The 18,373-nt window shown below is 40.9% G+C and overlaps 1 protein-coding gene across 3 annotated transcripts in view; it reads left to right on the top strand.

Annotated features, from left to right (window-relative positions):
* Positions 1-15,040, top strand: part of nolc1 (nucleolar and coiled-body phosphoprotein 1) — a 23,349-nt gene extending 8,309 nt beyond the window's left edge. The window contains exons 4-14 of one of the 3 annotated variants that reach the window (XM_043679062.1): positions 1,671-1,795; positions 2,682-2,847; positions 4,941-5,038; positions 5,667-5,829; positions 6,239-6,472; positions 7,597-7,686; positions 10,001-10,771; positions 12,146-12,276; positions 12,435-12,470; positions 13,086-13,175; positions 14,494-15,040. In XM_043679062.1, the coding sequence (XP_043534997.1) occupies positions 1,671-1,795; positions 2,682-2,847; positions 4,941-5,038; positions 5,667-5,829; positions 6,239-6,472; positions 7,597-7,686; positions 10,001-10,771; positions 12,146-12,276; positions 12,435-12,470; positions 13,086-13,175; positions 14,494-14,652 (2,063 nt within the window). In that variant the 3' untranslated portion in view covers positions 14,653-15,040. Of the gene's footprint in view, positions 1-1,670; positions 1,796-2,678; positions 2,848-4,940; positions 5,039-5,666; positions 5,830-6,238; positions 6,473-7,596; positions 7,687-10,000; positions 10,772-12,145; positions 12,277-12,434; positions 12,471-13,085; positions 13,176-14,493 lie in introns of all 3 variants that reach the window. The other 2 variants (XM_043679061.1, XM_043679063.1) reach the window with 2 other exon arrangements.
* Positions 15,041-18,373: the final 3,333 nt, after the last annotated feature.

Below are 18,373 nucleotides of genomic sequence, written 5' to 3'. Positions count from 1 at the left end.
CTGTATTCCTGATGAAGGGCTTTTGCCCGAAACGTCGATTTTACTGCACCTTGGATGCTGCCTGAACTGCTGTGCTTTTCCAACACCACTCTAATCTAACCACTAATGTATGTCATGCCATACCCAAATAGTTTGTTTTCTTTATATAACTCCAAGCAAATACATTTGTATGCAGTGACCTGTACTCTGTAAATAAAAATGGTATGTTCAAGCCTTCCTGTCTTGTTAGAATTACCCAGAAGTAAGGGGAGCCAATAATTCTACACTGTGGTAAAAACAATGACTGCAGATACTGGAAACCAGATTCTGGATCAGTGGTGCTGGAAGAGCACAGCAGTTCAGGCAGCATACCACTAATCCAGAATAATTCTACACTGTTTTCTCCTCAACAGTGCCTCAGCCAATTGGAGTTGATTTGTCAAATCAAGTCAACTCAAAATCCTTTCCTGCTGTTGTATAAACTGTTGTGATTACCTGAAGAACTTTGCATTTGTCCTGATTTTTAAAAAATCTTTTAATCCAAGATGAAAAACCTCAGCAATAAGTTTCTCTTCAGCAGAGCTCACAGCTCAACTATTACTAGTATACATAGATGACGATCATGGAGTCAAGTCTGTCTTTGCTTTCCAGTACTTTTTCTGCAGCACATTCCTAATCTGTATGACTCTGCATCGCACTATACAGTACAGTGCATATGAGCCACTGGAGAAATTCATGTTTGGATCTGTGACTGGACAAATATTGATTATATTGCAACAAGGTCAGCACCTGTAACTTAGGCTGGCACTCCATGGCTGTGCATTTGACCTGCTGTGCTGGCCTGCATTCTGCCCTGAAGCAACTAGTCTTCATTTGTCCTAATTGTGTGAATCAACCTCCACTTTTTAATCAGAAGATATACCAATGTAGATATCTTATACATGAGTAACGGTAAAGTCAGCATAGTCCCAGAGGACCATAAGGCTCTTCTCTCATTAGAGAGAGATGATTGGTGGTGGTTTAACCTGAAGGTCACTGCGCTCAATTGAGAGGAGAAGGAGAGACCTTCACAGTAACCTCAGGTTGTGCAAGGGTTGAACCAGGCTGTTGGCATCAATCTGCATCACAAACCGACTTGAGTGACCTGACCCCCTTAACTAAGTATCTTCTAAGTTATCAAAGAACATAAGTGGGGAGGAGTGAATATGTTTGAGGCTATATGATAAGTTGACTTTATATCTGACATAATTCTGATATTTAGCTCTGATTTAACTGATCTCTGCTGTGGTAGCAAACAGTGGCATAATCTATTCCATGGCCTAAGGATCTGTGGACAATTATTGGAGTGGGGTGCTCATCAGAAAATAGGATTGGGCCTGTTTCTAATATACTCAATGTCTCCTGCCCACATTGTATGAAATAAAAGGAACCTGCAGGAGACAACCAACTTTTTAGAACTGTTTTTGAACAAGGAGTCACTCCCTGTGAGAGGGGATTGCTCATTGCTCACCGCCACCACATCGCCTTCCCGATTGAAAATAGTGGCTTTAATAGAAAGATAGTCTATTTTTCTCACAAAACATTTAAATGTTTCCATTTGTACAGAACCAGATGCTGCAGAGTGCTTCAAAGCCACTGGAATACTTCTGAATTGCTACCCTGTTTGACAATTTTGTTGTTTATTCCTCTAGTCAGCAAGCCGCCGGCACCAACGTTAAGCAAACCCCCAATTAAAAAGGCTGCTCCGAAGAAGGAAAGTAGCAGCAGTGAAGATTCAAGTTCTTCAGATTCTGAGGAAGAAAAGAAACCTGTGCAGGTGAGAACACAAAACGCTTAGAACGTGCTTTCATGGGGCAGGTTCCAAACCTTTTTGAACTGACTGTGATGAGCCATGATATAAACCTCGTGATTAAGTGATGGGTTGAACCACTCGTGCTCATTGTGGGGTCAGTGCCACAGGTGAAATATGACTTAAAAATTACAGCCACCTTGTGTCTAGAGTAATCAGTAACGTTGGTGTAAATTGTGTCTTCACTTTTACCTTCATCTGGACAGATGGTCATCGTGCTGGGGATATGTGTGTGAATGCTAGTCATGGCTTTGCTCTTTTTTCTAACTAGCTGTTATGGGTTGAATGTTGGTGTGCTATTGGAATGTAGGGGTCAAGCACAGATCACTAGATTCCATCTATGATGAGGACAAGCAAGGGAACTGTTTAAGCCAACTTAAATCCTTTATGATTTAACAAAAACGATTAAAACTAGATAATTAAGTTGTTAGGAAAATAAATAAGGCGAGTGACATATATGAAAAGTACAGTATAAACACAAGGATAGGTCTAAAGACTCAAGAAGCCTGTTCATTCTCTGTAAAATTACATGTAACAATTAAATTCAACAAAATCTTGTTGAAAATGTTGTGTTTTTGTCATTAGTTCCCCTTTTCGTGGTTGTAGGAGAGCAATCATCCTCCCTGTGATTCATTTTATCCCAAGTCCTTGACATTTAGTCTTTAATAAGCCGGATGGCAAACCTGACAATAAACTGACTTTTGCTTGTTCGGTTTGATTTAGTTCCTTTTCAACACCTTTGTAGATGCCTTCAGAATTACTTGGCTCTTGTGAACATTTCAAACCCTCAATTCAGCATGGGTGATTATTTTCACTTTCATCCCTTTTTTCCCCACTCTTCTTCCGATAGAAGGCCGTCTCTGTTAAAGCTCCAGCTCCTGCAAACAAAGCACCCGCAGTCACCAAAGCACCCGCAGGCACCAAACCAGCTGCCAGAAAGAAAGATGAAAGTTCCAGCAGTGAAGAATCAGACAGCTCGGAGGATGAGAAACCTGCTGCAAAAGCACCAGTGAAACCAGGTAAAGGCAACTGTCAAAAGTTAGTTATCAAGTGGGGATTTGTATCAAGTCTTAAAACAGGTAAACCTCCTGCTTAATTTAAACCAGCAACATAGAAAGGATTTATCCCATGTAGTAATCTCTCAAAATTTGAGAAGTCAAGAACTATCTCAAGTAAAAAATTAACAAACTTATTTCTTAAATATAACAGAGAATAATTAACTAACAACTATTCACAACTCATTCCATTAACCTATCTTTTACCTTCTCGTCTATAATACTAGTCTGATAAAACCCCTTGAACATAGAACATTACAGTGCAGTTCAGGGCCTTGGGCCCTCAATGTTGCGCCGACCAGTGGAACCAATATAAAGCCCATCTATCCTACGCTAATCCATTTTCATCCATATGTTTACTCAATGACCATTTAAATGCTCTTAAAGTTGGTGAGTCTACAACTGTTGCAGGCAGTGTGTTCCATGCCCCTACTACTGTCTGAGTAAAGAAACTACCCCGATATCTGTCCTGTATCTATCACCCCTCAATTTAAAGCTATGTCCCCTCAAGCTATCACCATCAGAGGAAAAAGGCTTTAACTGTCTACCCTATCTAACCCTCTATGTATGTCTCAATTAAGTCACCTCTCAGCCTTCTTCTATCTAATGAAAACAGCCTCAAGTCCCTCAGCCTTTCCTGAATGGACCTTCCCTCCATACCAGGCAACAGTCTAGTAAATCTCCTCTGAATCCTTTCCAAAGCTTCCACATCCTTCCTATAATGTGGTGACCAGAACTAATACAACAAGGGGTGCAATGTTCAAATTTCATCACGGTAAGGTATGGCCTAGAATTCAAAGAAAAGGGGCACATTCTTGCTAGATGAAGCTAACCATCATTCATCTCAGTTTGGTTACAAATCAGTGAAGTCACTTAGGAGACTGGTCATTTCTCATCAATAATATCACTTAATATAACACAGTATCCTCTTGCCTGGATGAGTGCAGCTCCAACAACATTCAGTATTCCTCCTGGTACCATCCAGGACAAAGCAGCTCGCACGATTGACTCTCCATCCACCACCTTCAAGATTTACCCCCCTCACCGTATGCATAGTGGTAGCCATGTGTAACTTCAATAAGATTCACTGCAGAAATTCATCAAGGCTCCTTCAACAGCACCTTCCGAACCTATAGCCACCACCATCTAGAAGGACAAGGGTAGAAAATGTATGGGAACACTCCCATTTGCAAGTTCCCCTCTAAGACACTCACCACCCTGACTTGGAAATAAATCAGTGCTCTTTCAGTGTCACTGGGTCAAAACCCTGGAATTCCCTCTTAATGGTACTGTAGGGTTACCTACAGCATTGGACTTAAAAGGGCAGCTCACCAACACCCTCTCAAGGGCAACAAGGAATGGGCAGTAAGTGCTGGCCCAACCGGTGATACCAACATAAGACAGGGCTAAGATTTTCGAAAAATTCAAATTTTCAAAACCAGCCAGGTGTCGAATCTTCTCTTATATCTTCTTCGAGATTTCTGTTTTGCAGGTTACTGATCAATAAAGGTACCTTTTAAGAGAACTATTTTTGCGGGCAGTTTGCAGATGCTGGTGGCTTGGCAGTTCCCCTCCCAACTGTTCGAATTTCCTCTGTCTTATGCCCCCAAAGCATCAGATTGTGTCATTGGCTTTTAAGACTGTCAATATTCTAAATTCAAACTTGATTGGAGTTTGGTATTTTTCGGGGTATAATTTAAACAGGTTGGCCTAATTCAAATTAGTTTTGTTGTCTCCAAGCAACCAGCTAATTGAGTTGTTCGGCCAAATGTAGCATTATATATCTTGTTCAGAACACTTGGTGCTGTGTCAGGTAGTTCTGCTAGCTTTTAACTCTCACAGGTAGGGTACACCCACATCATCTTTACACAAGTGAAGTGGATGCAGAATTAAATGGCTTAACTTTCCAATGTGGTCGCACAACTGAATGACCAGTGTAATGGATCTTTGATGCCAAGTGGCACATCGTAGTGAATTACATTTCTTCTCTTCCAAATGTTAGTTTTTGTTGCACTTGCTGAATTGTTCTTTCCCAAAGAATTGCCTTCTGTTTTCAGCTTTAAAACCTGTCAATCAAACCGCTGAGGAAAGCAGTGAGGACGATTCCAGTGATGACTCTAGTGACTCTGACTCTGTAGGGAAACCACCTGCACAAGTAAGTATTTTATATAGGTGTCATTAAATGTGTTGCTATTTACCCTCTGCTAGTGTGGGATACTTAAGCTTTAAACAAGAGCCAATTCTCAGTGTTTTTTGCAGTTGCTGTTAGTTTATGCACTCGTCCCTGTGTTTATGGTCACTTTCCAACCCTCCTTCCCTTGCCCTCTGGTTCTGCTGTTATTAGGCTGTTTGCAAACAGATTATACAGAAAAGCAACTTGTACTCTTAAAAACATAATTATTCTGCATTGAAATAATAGAATAGAGTACTAAGCTTAATTTTTGGGATTGATGTAACTATTTTATTGCCATGGCTAGTTATTTGGAAAAGATTAGAATCACAGAAGGCCGCAGAGGAAAGCAATTTGACCCATTATTTCTTCTTGTTTTTGAAGAATCTATCCAATTAACCTCAATCCTTTGCGTATATCCATCCATTTTTCCTTCGCAAGTTCCCAATTTCTCTGCTATCAGTTTAGATTGTCCTAAGTTGTATATTTTAAAGTTGAGATCTCATGAAAAATTTATAAAGATTTATGTAATTTTCATAAAGAGAGTGGTAGGCTGCTATGCAATCCTGTTAGCCTAAGAGAGTCAATAACTTTTCTGCTCCGTTCTATATAGAAAGTAATGGCCAAGTTCACTGAGCCTGCCAAGCCTGTGTCAGTTCGAGGAAAAGCCAAGAATGCAAAAGCTGTGGCCGCTGCTAAAGAGGAGAGCTCAAGCAGTGAGGAGGACTCTGACAGCTCCGATGACGCATTACCCGTAAAACCAAATGCAAAACCAGGTGAGGGGGAATGCTCTGATAAACAGGCTGTTAGTCTAATCACTGCATTTGTAAACTGCAGGGCCGTACCTGGAACTTGTCTGAATAATGACAGCATTCTAAAATTTACAAAATTACTTCAGTTTAAACGCAGTGACTAATCACAGTTGTTCAAAAACCAAACCAACTCATGAGTTTCCTGCCATGTCAGTAAGTTTTTTCAATCTTCACAGAGTAACTTGGGTCCAGAGTTCCCTCACAGGTCTGAGTCCGTCCTCTGTCTTCATTCGTCCCTGACCCTGAGGCTCTTGGCCATATGTTACCTAGTGGTACACAAATCTGATGGTTTCAGGAAGGGGGCAAACTTAACCAAAAAGGATATTGACTCAGCAGTTATTTTGGACCTTCCAAAAACTTTGTTCCTTTTTAGGTGCTTACAGCTCAGTGCCACCACCCGGGCAACAGAATTATAAGGTAACTCCAGGCAAGAAGACACCTACGCCTAGTGCTGTAAAAAATGCTCCCGTATCAAAGAATGTAAAAAAGGCTCTGGCATCGACCACAATCAAGAAGGCACCAGCAGCTCCTGCTAAAAAGGAGAGCAGTGACTCTTCGGAAGATAGTTCAGACAGCAGTACTGATGAGGAACCGGTGAAACCTGCTAGTAAGTGCTGAGCTACATCAGTTTAGATATTTTCTAATCAACCTGTTTAGAGATGTTATCACACACCTTTGGAGCAAGTGAGACTTGTAAGGTTAAGTTGTACAGCATGTCTGCTTGCACTTATTGATGTCTTATTTTTGGAGATTATTATCCAGCTCTATAAAATGCTCCTCTCTCAAATTGTATTCCCCTTTTTTAAAAAAAAAATGGAGTCCACATTTTTAGTAACTGCACCCAGAATGAGATTAACTTAAAATAGGTAATTGGCTTATATAGAAGTGAGAAGTTTGTTCCTTGAATTTGAGTGGCTTTGGCAAAGCTGTGTTTATGGTCTAGCTTTGTTGGCTTGAGAAGGTGATTTTCCTGCAGTAATTTTATTCTGCTACTTAATGGCTAAGCACCTTCAGAGAATATTAACTCAGCTGTGCTTATTGCCAATGTGAGAGGATCAATTGGCTAGACGGTTGGTTTGTGATGTAGAGGGATGCCAACAGCATGGGTTCCAATTCCTATAACCAACTGAAATTACTATGAATGTCTCTTAATCCAATGTTGCCTCTTGCCTGAGGTGTGGGGACCCTCGGGTTAAACCACTTCTGAAGAGAGAGCAGCCCTATGGACCACTTGAACTGTGGTGACTTTACCTGTATTGCCAATGTGACCAGCCATGCTGAGAAACACCGATTTGTAGTCAAAAGTCCTGAGTGCACCTTACTGAAATTAGTAGCAGAACTTACTTGTGTGGTTTTAGCACCCACCTGCTAAGGAGGTGCCATGAAATGAATTAGAAAACCATTGACCAAGTGGCGTGTTTGGAAAGAACCCTCGGTGCCTTGCCTGGCACCTCAACCATTGGCGTTATTAACTCAGCTGTATGGTGTGGATGATATAGTGGGATTCAGTGTAGACCAGGAAGGAGTGGCACGATCCTTTCACTGAAGGATATATGGTGGCTTTTGTTTTCATCACAAGTCAGTATCTTTCATGGTCACTTTCTTTCAGGTGCCACCCTCTAAGCTACAAGGTTTATTAAACGTGGTGTGCCATGCTAGATCATTGCCGTGGCCAATACTCTAATGTGCCCTAACATGTTTAATATGACACCAATTTTTGTTTGTTAACAGCGAAAATTGCACCATCAAAATCTGCTCCAAAACCAGCTGCTGCTCAGAAAACTGCAGCCAAGGCAGATTCCAGTTCCGATAGTGATTCTGGTAAGAAATTGCCACGTTAGTAGTCAGATAAGTTAGCTGTGTATTCTGCTCCCACTGTTGCATTGAGATGGATGTCTGATCTCCCAATTAGAGAGAGAGAAGCCTTTTTCATTTTCACCCTTTGAATTTGTTTACATAAACAAAATCAAGAGTGAAGGAGAAGCATTGCAGGTCTGGCAGCATCTGTGGAGAGAGAACAAAGTTAATGTTTCGAGTCCAGAACAGTTCCAGACCTCCTGTGTTTCTCTGGCACTCTAGGGTTTTGTTTTAGGTTTCCAGCATCCACCGTTCTGTGTTTAATTTTGTTGTTTATGTAAACACTGTTGCTGTTAGTTGAACCGAGAGTATAATGATGGTCACAAGAAGATGGTCTCAACTCCCAGATCAGGAAGTTGCACCTTGTATCGTGTTAAATTTATGTAAATGTTTTTGCTGTTTGTTAAATCTGGACTATAATTATGTATCAAAATGTTCATGTGATATAGCCTCAAGGAAATAGAGATGACTTTTTTTGCTTAGAGTCCTGAAACCTTCATGAAGTATTCAGAGTCTAGTCAAATGATTTAATCCATCTTGTGAGATATCCAGCAGAAATTGATAGTGGCGGCACAGTGGCTCAGTGGTTAGCACTGCTGCCTCACAGCGCCAGGGATCCAGCCTTGGGCAACTGTCTGTGTGGAGTTTGCACATTCTCCCCGTGTCTGCATGGGTTTCCTCCGGATGCTCCTGTTTCCTCCCACCGTCCAAAGGTGTGCAGGTTAGGTGAATTGTCCAAGCTAAATTGCCCGTAGTGTTAGGTGGATTAGTCAGGGATAAATGTAGGGGAATGGGTCTGGGTGGGTTGCTCTTCGGAAGGTCGGTGTGGACTTGTTGGGTTGAAGGGCCTGTTTCCACACTGTAAGGAATCTAATCTGATGTGAATCCTAACCTCTAATTTTGGAAAGAAAGCATCAGCTTCCTAAAGCGTACAGGCAGATTAATTAGTGGCATCAGGGAACTGAGTTTAAAAAGTTTTTAGAGTTTAATGGTGGTTTAGGATTATTTCAGTATGTGCTTTCCTCCATTCTTCTTCTGAAAATGTGTTGCTGGAAAAGCGCAGCAGGTCAGGCAGCATCAAAGGAACAGGAGAATCGACGTTTCGGGCATAAGCCCTTCTTCAGGAATTCCTGCCTGACCTGCTGCGCTTTTCCAGCAACACATTTTCAGCTCTGATCTCCAGCATCTGCAGCCCTCACTTTCTCTCTCCATTCTTCTTCTGTTCTTCTCCCTCACGCACACTCCAAAAAAAACGAGGATGAGTTGCTGACCGTAGAAAGAGTGATATGGTGTTAATTTTTTTTTGCATGTGGTTTACTACTGTTTTTAAAATTGAGCAGATTCCCAGATGTTACGTGCGTATTCTGCATTCTCCAGCATTATCCAATTCTTTGAATTATGAGGCACTGTAATGTGGGAAGTATAGTTGCCTAGATTTTTGTTTTTTAGTGCTTTAGCAATTACTTTTAAGTGCAGAATTCCTTTTAATTTTTCTGGCACTTGCAGGTTATTAGGCAGCATTGTGGGAAATGTTGCCGATGCACCAAAGAGGAAGAATCCATCTGGCATCCGAGTTGTGTGTATTATGCTGCTTTCGTTCACAGACTGTAGAGACTGATCGTGGATGGTTAAAGTAACCCAGCAAACAAAATCTTCACCCAAATTACACATTAAAGACCGTCAATTTAAAATCAGCTTTGGTTTTAAGAAAATCTTTTTATTTCAAGATAAAACCCTTTTTATGTAAAATTATTTGTAAGTGTCGAGCTTTGTGATAGCACTAAAATGAAACCAGGAATTATAGGTGCTGGAAATCTGAACCAAAAACAGAAATTGCTGGGGAAACTCAACAGATCTGGCAGCATTTGTGGAGAGAAAGCTGAACTAAATTTTTGGGTCCTGCGACTACTTCTTTAGAACTCTTGAACTTTTCAGAACCCTTGAGTACTGAAGGCTCCCTGCAACGGAAACATTAACACTGTTTCTCACCACAGATGCTGCCAGACCTGCTGAGTTTCTCCAGCAATTTGTTTTTGTTTGGGATAGTACTGTTGTCTTCGAGTGTGAGCATTGAGAGTTTACACCCCACTGTTAAAATTTACAATTTTAGTCTGCCGTCCAGTCTTTAGGGTGAAAATCTTCCTCATTTACTTGCTGCTCAGGGAATTTTCCTTCATACAAACAGGTAGTGGCTGTTTGCTAACATATTGCGTAGTTGTCATTCCTCTTCACTTTGAGAGGAAGGTGGATTTAACAGCTCCATTTGTAACATTCTCAGATTCTGAAAGTTCTGAAGATGAACCCAAAGCGAAGACTATGGCAAAGCCCATGCCAAAGCCAGCTGCAAAGCCCACGCCAAAACCAGCTGCAAAGCCCACACCAAAACCAGCTGCAAAGCCCACACCAAAAACAGCTGCAAAGCCCACACCAAAACCAGCTGTGAAGCCTCCAGCCCAAACAAAGGATACAGAGAGCAGTTCAGAAACTGACAGCTCGAGTGATTCTGATGAACAGAGCACGCCGGCTGCTGCTGCCGTCAAACCAGCTGCTAAATCAGCTGCTGTGCCTGTAAAACCATGGAAGCAAAATACCTCAGCAGCCAAGCCAGCTGCTGCTGACGAAAGCAGCTCAGACTCTGACGACTCCAGCAGTGAGGAGGAGGAGGCGAAACCAGCAGCAAAGGTCAAGACTCCTGCCAAAGGAAAATCACTAGCATTGACTGCGAAAGCAAAAGCACCGGCTGCTACCAATAAAAATGAATCCAGCAGTTCTGAAGAAACTTCGAGTGACGATGAACCTCAGGTGAAAACTCCGGTTGGCCAAGTCAAAAAGGCAGTCACCACTCAGTCTGCAAACTCTGCAGCTAAGAAAGCAGAAAGCAGCAGCAGCAGCAGCTCAGAAAGTTCAGATTCAGAGGAAGACAGCACTAAAGAAAAACCGAACGATGTGCAAACACCAACCTTAACCTCTGCAAAGAAAGCAGCAGAGAGTAGCTCTGAAGATAGCTCTTCTGATGAAGATGAGAAAAACAATACCCAAACTGTAAACGGTAAGTTTTACTTGTCACTTTTTTTAAAAAAAATTAATTTGGGAAGCTTGGGTGAAGAGAAATGGTTAAATGTTCAGTGGGGACCAAGTTTGGGGTTTAAAAGCCTGATTGGCAACAATTCTTGGTAAGTTGTTATTGATTTGACAGCATCAAGATAAAATGAAATACTTGTAACATTTTAAAGGGCCAATCGCAGGGGATGAATTTGATTGGTTGTTTGAGAACTACTCCTGATTTGTCCATCTTCTCTTGTGGCACAGTGGAAACATCCCAGTCTCCCAGCGAGTAGATGTGTGCTGAAGTCCCACTTACTCCAGAGGTGTAAGAGTATGTTTCTCTTCGGTGATCTTTCTTCGCCTGAGGCGGGAATTGAACCCGGGTCTCTGGCGCTGTGAGGCAGCAGTGCTAACCACTGTGCCACCGTGCCGCCCACAAACACTTGTAACATTTTAAAGGGCCAATCGCAGGGGATGAATTTGATTGGTTGTTTGAGAACTCCTCCTGATTTGTCCATCTTCTCTTGTGGCACAGTGGAAACATCCCAGTCTCCCAGCGAGTAGATCTGTGCTGAAGTCCCACTTACTCCAGAGGTGTAAGAGTATGTTTCTCTTCGGTGTTCTTTCTGAACTTCTGAAAGACATCCAAACTTGGGGAGTCACATCCACAGCTGGTGAATGCAAGATGCAATGGGATAACACTGGAAATTGGGATCTTGCTGCTTTTAGTATCCCTTCATACGGTGTCTACTGTCAGTCCTTTGCTGCTTTATTAAGCTATTATTTATACCATTTATCCATCACAAATTGAACTTTGGTTGAGTTGACTTGTTTCTAACATCTGATGTGGCTGATATGCATCAAAGCCTTTTTGCTGGCTTGAGGGCAGCAGAAATGTTCTGTCCTAGTCCATGGAGCAAGAGCAGTTCCCATATTCTGGGTTGCTGTTAGTTGAGTTTCCAAGGCGGGATTTAAACTCAGGTCCCCAGAATGTTACCTAGGTCTCTAGATTAGATTAAAAGTCCAGCAGTTATACCGCCAGGCGATCGCCTCCCCATCATCAATGGTTTTGATGTGGTTTCATCTGTTCTGTGATTGTGCACTGCATGGTAGAGGGTGGTCTAGCATGGCCATCACATAGTCGTGGTGTGACCTCAAGTGAGTTTATATTGAACCGGTTATGAAATATAACCTGGGTGTAACAGCTCTCTACCAGCTGTGTGCAGATTTTTCTGATGAAGGGCTCCTGCCTGAAACATTGATTTTCCTGCTCCTCAGATGCTGCCTGACCTGCTGTGCTTTTCCAGCGCCACTCTAACCTTGCCTGCAGATTTTGTTGTTAACTCTGCTTCTTGCTTGGAATTGCTTACTTTCTCAGGTACGCTAAATACCAAGAGGAAACGGGAAAGCTCTTCCTCATCTGAATCAGAGGACGGAAAATCTGAATCAACTCCAGCAAACCAGAAACTGCAAGTGAAAACTCCAAACACATTTCCAAAAACCAAAAAGGTGAGACCATGGAGGGGAAATACTTGGCACATCTTTTTAAAACTGAAATTCTAATTGAGATGCAGTTAATCATTTTGCTTGGCGATTGTAGCTTGTGTGAAGAGTTCCAGCATTTCAGAATTCAGATTCTCTTAATATGTGACTCTACTTTCTTTCAGAAAGCTGCACAGTTAAAGATGACACCTGGAATTAAGGTAGCATTCTTTATGGGGGTGGGGTGGGGAAGATTGATTATTTCTAGACTCATTCATGCTAATTTTGCTAATTTTCTGCTAGAATTCCCCAATTTCTGTTTTTGTGTATACGTTCTGTGGCTGATTCACCATATTCCCGCCAATAATATAGTCAGAATATAGACTGTTAAAGCACTGCTAACAAAATATATTTTAGGATGTTTGAGCTTGGTCTGCTGAGTGTAAAGCAAAAGTTAACCTCATTCTCGGAGTTGTTCGGCAAATTATGGAGAGGGAGAGAAATTGGTGTGGTGTTACCATTTTGCTGTAGTTTGCCTCCTTAAATTCACCATTGATCTCTTGGTAATATAACTTGAAGCATTCTCTTGGATTTATAGATCCTGTCGGACATACCTTGCAAACCTGCAGAATAGCAAGGCTGCAGAGCATTAGCACCAGTTTTCTTTGTCGTTGCAGCTGTGTTTAACTTTGCTGTTCTCACTGAACCAAATCTCTGTCTGGCTTTGAGAACTGTGCCGGAGAGTTGTGTGTCTGATCTTTTTCATAGCTACCCATAATGTGAGATCTGTAGAATGTGTTAATGTGCATTGTTCCCTGTTCTTTCTTCCTGTAAAGAGCCCTCAACCTAATACTCCTTTCCGTAGAGTAAGAGAAGAAGAAGTTGAAATTGATCCACGTCTTTCCAATAATTCATTTGTTGCAAAGGTAAGACTGGATTCATTTAAAGTTCAGTGTTTCATTTTATGAATGAGTAACCGTGTATAGTTTACAACAGACTTATTTCGTATGCATAGCAGCAACGAATGGAACAGTGCGTTTATCAACTGTGCATTACTCAATGTGTGTTGAGATTGCATCTACCGCACTGCTTTCATTGGGTAAGATGGGCTGTAGGCTGGTGATTACCTACATGACAGAGGGCAGAATAACTATTTTAACAGTTAATTATTGTGTATGTGAGAGACATTTGGATGTTGGCGGATGTTATGGAGCAGAAGAATATGTATGTTGTGTTAAGCCTTTTGTTTAAAAGTTTACCAATCTTTTATTTTGATGTTATTGCTTTTGCATTGCAGTCAAGAATGAGTGCTTTGCACCTATCTTTGGTTGGGAGGAGATAACATGTAATTTGGCAGCCATGAATGGGACCTGGCAGTTGTTCATAATTTACATTTCGACCTAGTTTGGGGCTACTGTAGCACTGCCAGAGCTATTGTAATTAAAATTGGCTTCCTCAGTGCAAACCAGTAATGGATTCTGGTCTTGCATACCTTGATCTGCACATTGTCCTTATCCACTGAGCCATCCAAGGAACCCTATATAACTGATCTGGTAATGCAGCGTCCATCTTTAAGAATTGAGGGTTCTCAGGTCATGCTACCAGGCACAGCAAGTAAAAACATTAAGTTTGCGATGGACTGAAAATTATTATTTTGAGGAATAATTCTGGTGGAAGTCAGAATGGGGGCTCCTGGCATTTCCTGATTTCACTTAAACTATTACAATGTATTGTTATGGCTTGGGGAGGAATCCAGATTGTGCCTGGTTTCTGTCCAATCTGCTTGAGAATCGTTGCTTGTGTGGGTTTGTAGTTGAAGGTAGTGTCAGGCTAAACATTTAATTGCACTGCACAATAGTTTGACATTTAATCGAGAGTTAGCAGAGATCTGGGACTGTATCTGTGAGAAGAGGGGCAATAAAGCTTGAAATGCAAGGGATTGTAAGGTGACTTGTGATTCCACCAGCCGGATACCATTGGGCCAGTAACCTAGCTCTCTCAGCAGTACAAGTTATTATCTCGTACATCTACTGAGCTCTTAACTTGTAGCGATACTGCAGTATGGAATTCCTTTTGAAGAGTGGGTCTGAGTTCTGCTGCCTTGCTGAATTTAGGCACCATTTAATTTGCTGCCTTGCAGTTATTTTTCCAGTGACCTCAAGTTGGGACATTTTGAATTTTTCTATGGAGCAATGGTCACCATCTCCCTGACTGTGCTCTAAGTATTGGTTATTTGTGTTACAGAAAGGAGCATCAGGAGACTGGGGAGAAAAGGCAAATCGTGATTTAAGATGCACAAAAGGAAAATCCTTCAGACACGAAAAGACGAAGAAAAAGCGTGGGAACTACCGGGGCGGGTCCATTGGCATGACTGTGAATTCCTTCAAATTTGACAGTGAATGAGTGTAAACTGTGAAACGCTCTATGTTGTAAAATTATAGAATTCAGATCTTTATATATGGTTAAAATTTAGTGTATAGTTCCAAATCTTTTTAAATCCTTCATTCGTCTTCTAAATATCTGAACACTCTTTCCAGGGGCAATTGCTTGTATTTAAATTACTTTTTTTTGATGAAAGTATTTGTCTCTTCATGTTTGTTAACTTCATCTAACAACAAAACTGTAGTTTTTTTTTTAAGAAAAAGGAACTGACAATATGGTTCTATTTGAGTGTCAGTGTTCTAATGTTTGTTCTTTTAGATTTGAGGAACAAAAATTATGAAGATTTCATGAGCAGAAAAGACTGGTAGCTTATTCAATAAACCATGTTGGAGATAAGTTTTTATTAAAATTGTTTGCCTTTTCATTAATTTGATAGCTGACGTATTGTGCAGCTGCATAGTGGAATTAAGTAGTTACAATGAAAGGTTTGAAAGGGGAGTAGCATGCACAGTTTTTAAGCTGAAGAAGACAGAGTCTTGTAGCCATTTACAATACTTTTAAATTTTGCAAGACCATCTAACCTTGCTACCTTATTTGTAGTTTCACAAAGAGTGGAAACGTTTCAGCCCATTGTAGTTCATTCCAAAATGCCTTTAGCTTGGAGAATTTCCAAAGCCAACAGGTCATCCAAGTGATGACAGCTGGTTAGCCTGTTCGGAGAGCCATGATGTATTTGGATCTAGAAAACCTGCAAAAATGTATGACACGGAGACAAAATAATTTGCTCAAAGTTCTATCTGATGTCAGCCCTCAGAACTGCTACAGGATGGTTCTGAAAAATGTCCTGGGTGCTCAACCTGTTTGATTTCTTAGGCTTCTTTTTGTGCAGAAAGCTAAGCTGCTCCCAAGTCATGCACTTTTGTTGGTATATTTAGAACAGCATTGTTAATAGGATTTTAATGCTCACCAGACTTGTGGAGAGTGGGTCACTATATGTGCCACAAATTACGAAATGTGTGCAATAGTAAACAAATACGCGGTCTTCTTGAAGATGGACTTGTGGCTTTAAACTGTCAGCAATCAAGACTGGTACACTCATTGCAGAGTCCAGGAGAACAGCCTGAATGTCTGCAACCCTAGTTTTCAAATGACAGTTAATCAGAGTACTTTATTTCTGACAAGTTTATTTCAAATAAGTTTCTTCAATGATAAACCTTCAGTATTGTATTCGAAGACAAAATAAGAATAGACAACTTTCTGCATTTGGCTTCTACAATTTCACTTATTCCTTGCTTGATATTCTGTCGCCTAGCATTTCCGAACACATTTTCCACATTCAATAGACCTTTGGCTAATGCCTGACCTCCTGTAACCTTTTTACACCAGCAATGTCCCACTCTTCCCAATAAATCTTAACAAATTGGTTAAGGTAAATGCTGGAGACATTTGGATTTTGTTACACTGCATCGGTTTGCCAAAACTGGCCTTGGGTGGAGGTTTGTAACCATTGTGAAAGCATCTGGGTGGATGTTTTAGTGATCTAAGTCTTTATGGATCCTGGAAGTGTGTTGTATGTTAATAAATGTTCAATTACACAAGTCCATTGTTACATATAGCATGATTTTGTCCAGGATGGTGTTATAATTTGGGTGTATGCCCCAAGTTAACTCCAAAGGCTGGTCAGTAACTTGTAACACTACTTTCACTCTCATGTTTGTGTCTCTTTGCTAAGGCTAAAAATCACACAACACCAGGTTATAGTCCAACAGGTTTAATTGGAAGCACACTAGCTTTCAGAGCGCCACTCTTTCATCTGATGCTTCCAATTAAACCTGTTGGACTATAACCTGTTGTGATTTTTAACTTTGTACACCCCAGTCCAATACCAGCATCCCCAAATCATGACTTTGCTAAGGCTGTCTGTGTAACTGGACATGACATATGCACTCTTTATATTTCTGATATGCAAAAAAGAACACTCATGGTTCAGAAATTGTTTTCTTTTTACAGAAAGATCATGCGTGACCAATTTTTGAGAGAGCTAAATTAGCCATCTCTGTTCATAGAAAGGAGCAGCAGAAGATATCGCAATACCTGAACCTTTGCCATTATCACCACAGTTAAACTTCAAATTTTCAACCACTCAAGCATCTCTACATGTCATTTGAAATAAAGTGATCCAGAGAGGGCTTTGACTCCATACCATTTGGTTACGCACTGTGCCACAGATTACAACAAGGTTTAGATTGTTTTTGACCAGAAAACAAATAAATACACATAAAATGGTTATGTGTCGAGGGAAAATCTGACTGGCGTATTTCCATTTTGTCGGCGGGGGGTGGTGGTGGGAGAGACAATGTGATGGTGAGTGTTGCAGCTATCAAACCGTGATTGGGTGACTAGAGCGATCAGAGGCATTGTGCTAAATTCCTGGTCACCTGTCATTTTAATTTGGCAGGCCACTTCCACCCTGTTTTTGTTTTAATGAAGCTCTTAAGTTTGAGGGACAAGAGTTGATATTTTGGGTACTTTTAGAACTTTACGTGCTCAATATTGCATTAGGGTTCTGCATGCTGCTCCCACTTTTATTCGGCAGAAGTCAGGGATGATACTCTTGTTCCTTTTGTCACCTGTAGATTCATCTTTTGCTTCTCCCATTTCAGTCCTTTTGTACATTATCTCATCGTGCAATCTATCCTTCTGACTTTTCGTATTTTTACTCTTCATGCCCTTGTCCAACTATGCAGCATGCTTATCTGCTAAATTTATTAACATTTTTGACAATAGGTAAAGAAACAGTAAATCTTGTTTCTCGCTCCAGATGCTATTTGACCTGAGTATTTCAAGCATTTGCGCTTTGTTCTTTCCTCTTCCCCCCCATTTAGTGATACAGGAGGTAAAGTGTGTGTGTGTTCGTGTCTATTTCCGTTGCTAGTTTTTCCTGGAACAGTTTGCTAGCTTGTTACCAGAGGGTGACTGCTTCCACTCCACATCAAGCATAGCTGAACAGAAGATTTCCATTATTGCTGCCTGCTCTAGACATTGGAAGGATTTATAAGTGAACAATTATTCTGTTTGGCCCGGTTATAAATGCACCTGCTTTAGTCAAAACATCCTGAAGTGGAATGTGAACTAGAGATGCTAGGTTAGGTAGGGATACTGCCTACAATGCCAGGAGACACTATTGGGTTTTAATTTTATATAAATGCACGTTGTTGTTACAATAACTCCCTGGCTTTGTGCCATCGGTAATTTTTCATCCCTTATTGCAGATGATGAGTTTTAATACTTGGGTATAAATCTGCCATACCCTGTGAGCAATCAGCCTTGTACCAATTGTACAGAAAATTATGGTGTTAACTTGCACCAGCTCTTAATATTTGGCTGTATTTGTTCAACTCGTGACAGCATTTGATCAAGGAAGAAGAGGCCAATGAAGAAGCAATATTGTTAGAAGAGAATAAAAGGCAAACAACGTAATGAAAATGTAGCCCCAGGTTTCTCTCTCAAACTTGTACTTTAATTTAATTGGCCATATTGAACTTTTTAAAAGACATTTTAATTGAAACAAAGAAACTCTTGATATGAAGGCATCAACAGAAGGCATCGTTGTCAGGCATTTCATCTGCAACATCCTTATAGACCAAGGCTTGTCTGGAGTTTTCAACCTGAAGCACAACTTACAGAGGAAGCCGGACATTCACATATAATTAGCTGGAGTTAAGGCTATGGTAAACTGCAA

The sequence above is a fragment of the Chiloscyllium plagiosum genome, chromosome 38, assembly GCF_004010195.1.
Source record: "Chiloscyllium plagiosum isolate BGI_BamShark_2017 chromosome 38, ASM401019v2, whole genome shotgun sequence".
NCBI classification, from domain to species: domain Eukaryota; kingdom Metazoa; phylum Chordata; class Chondrichthyes; order Orectolobiformes; family Hemiscylliidae; genus Chiloscyllium; species Chiloscyllium plagiosum.
Note: the sequence above shows the minus strand (reverse complement) of the source record. Positions and strands in the feature narration are given on the sequence as shown.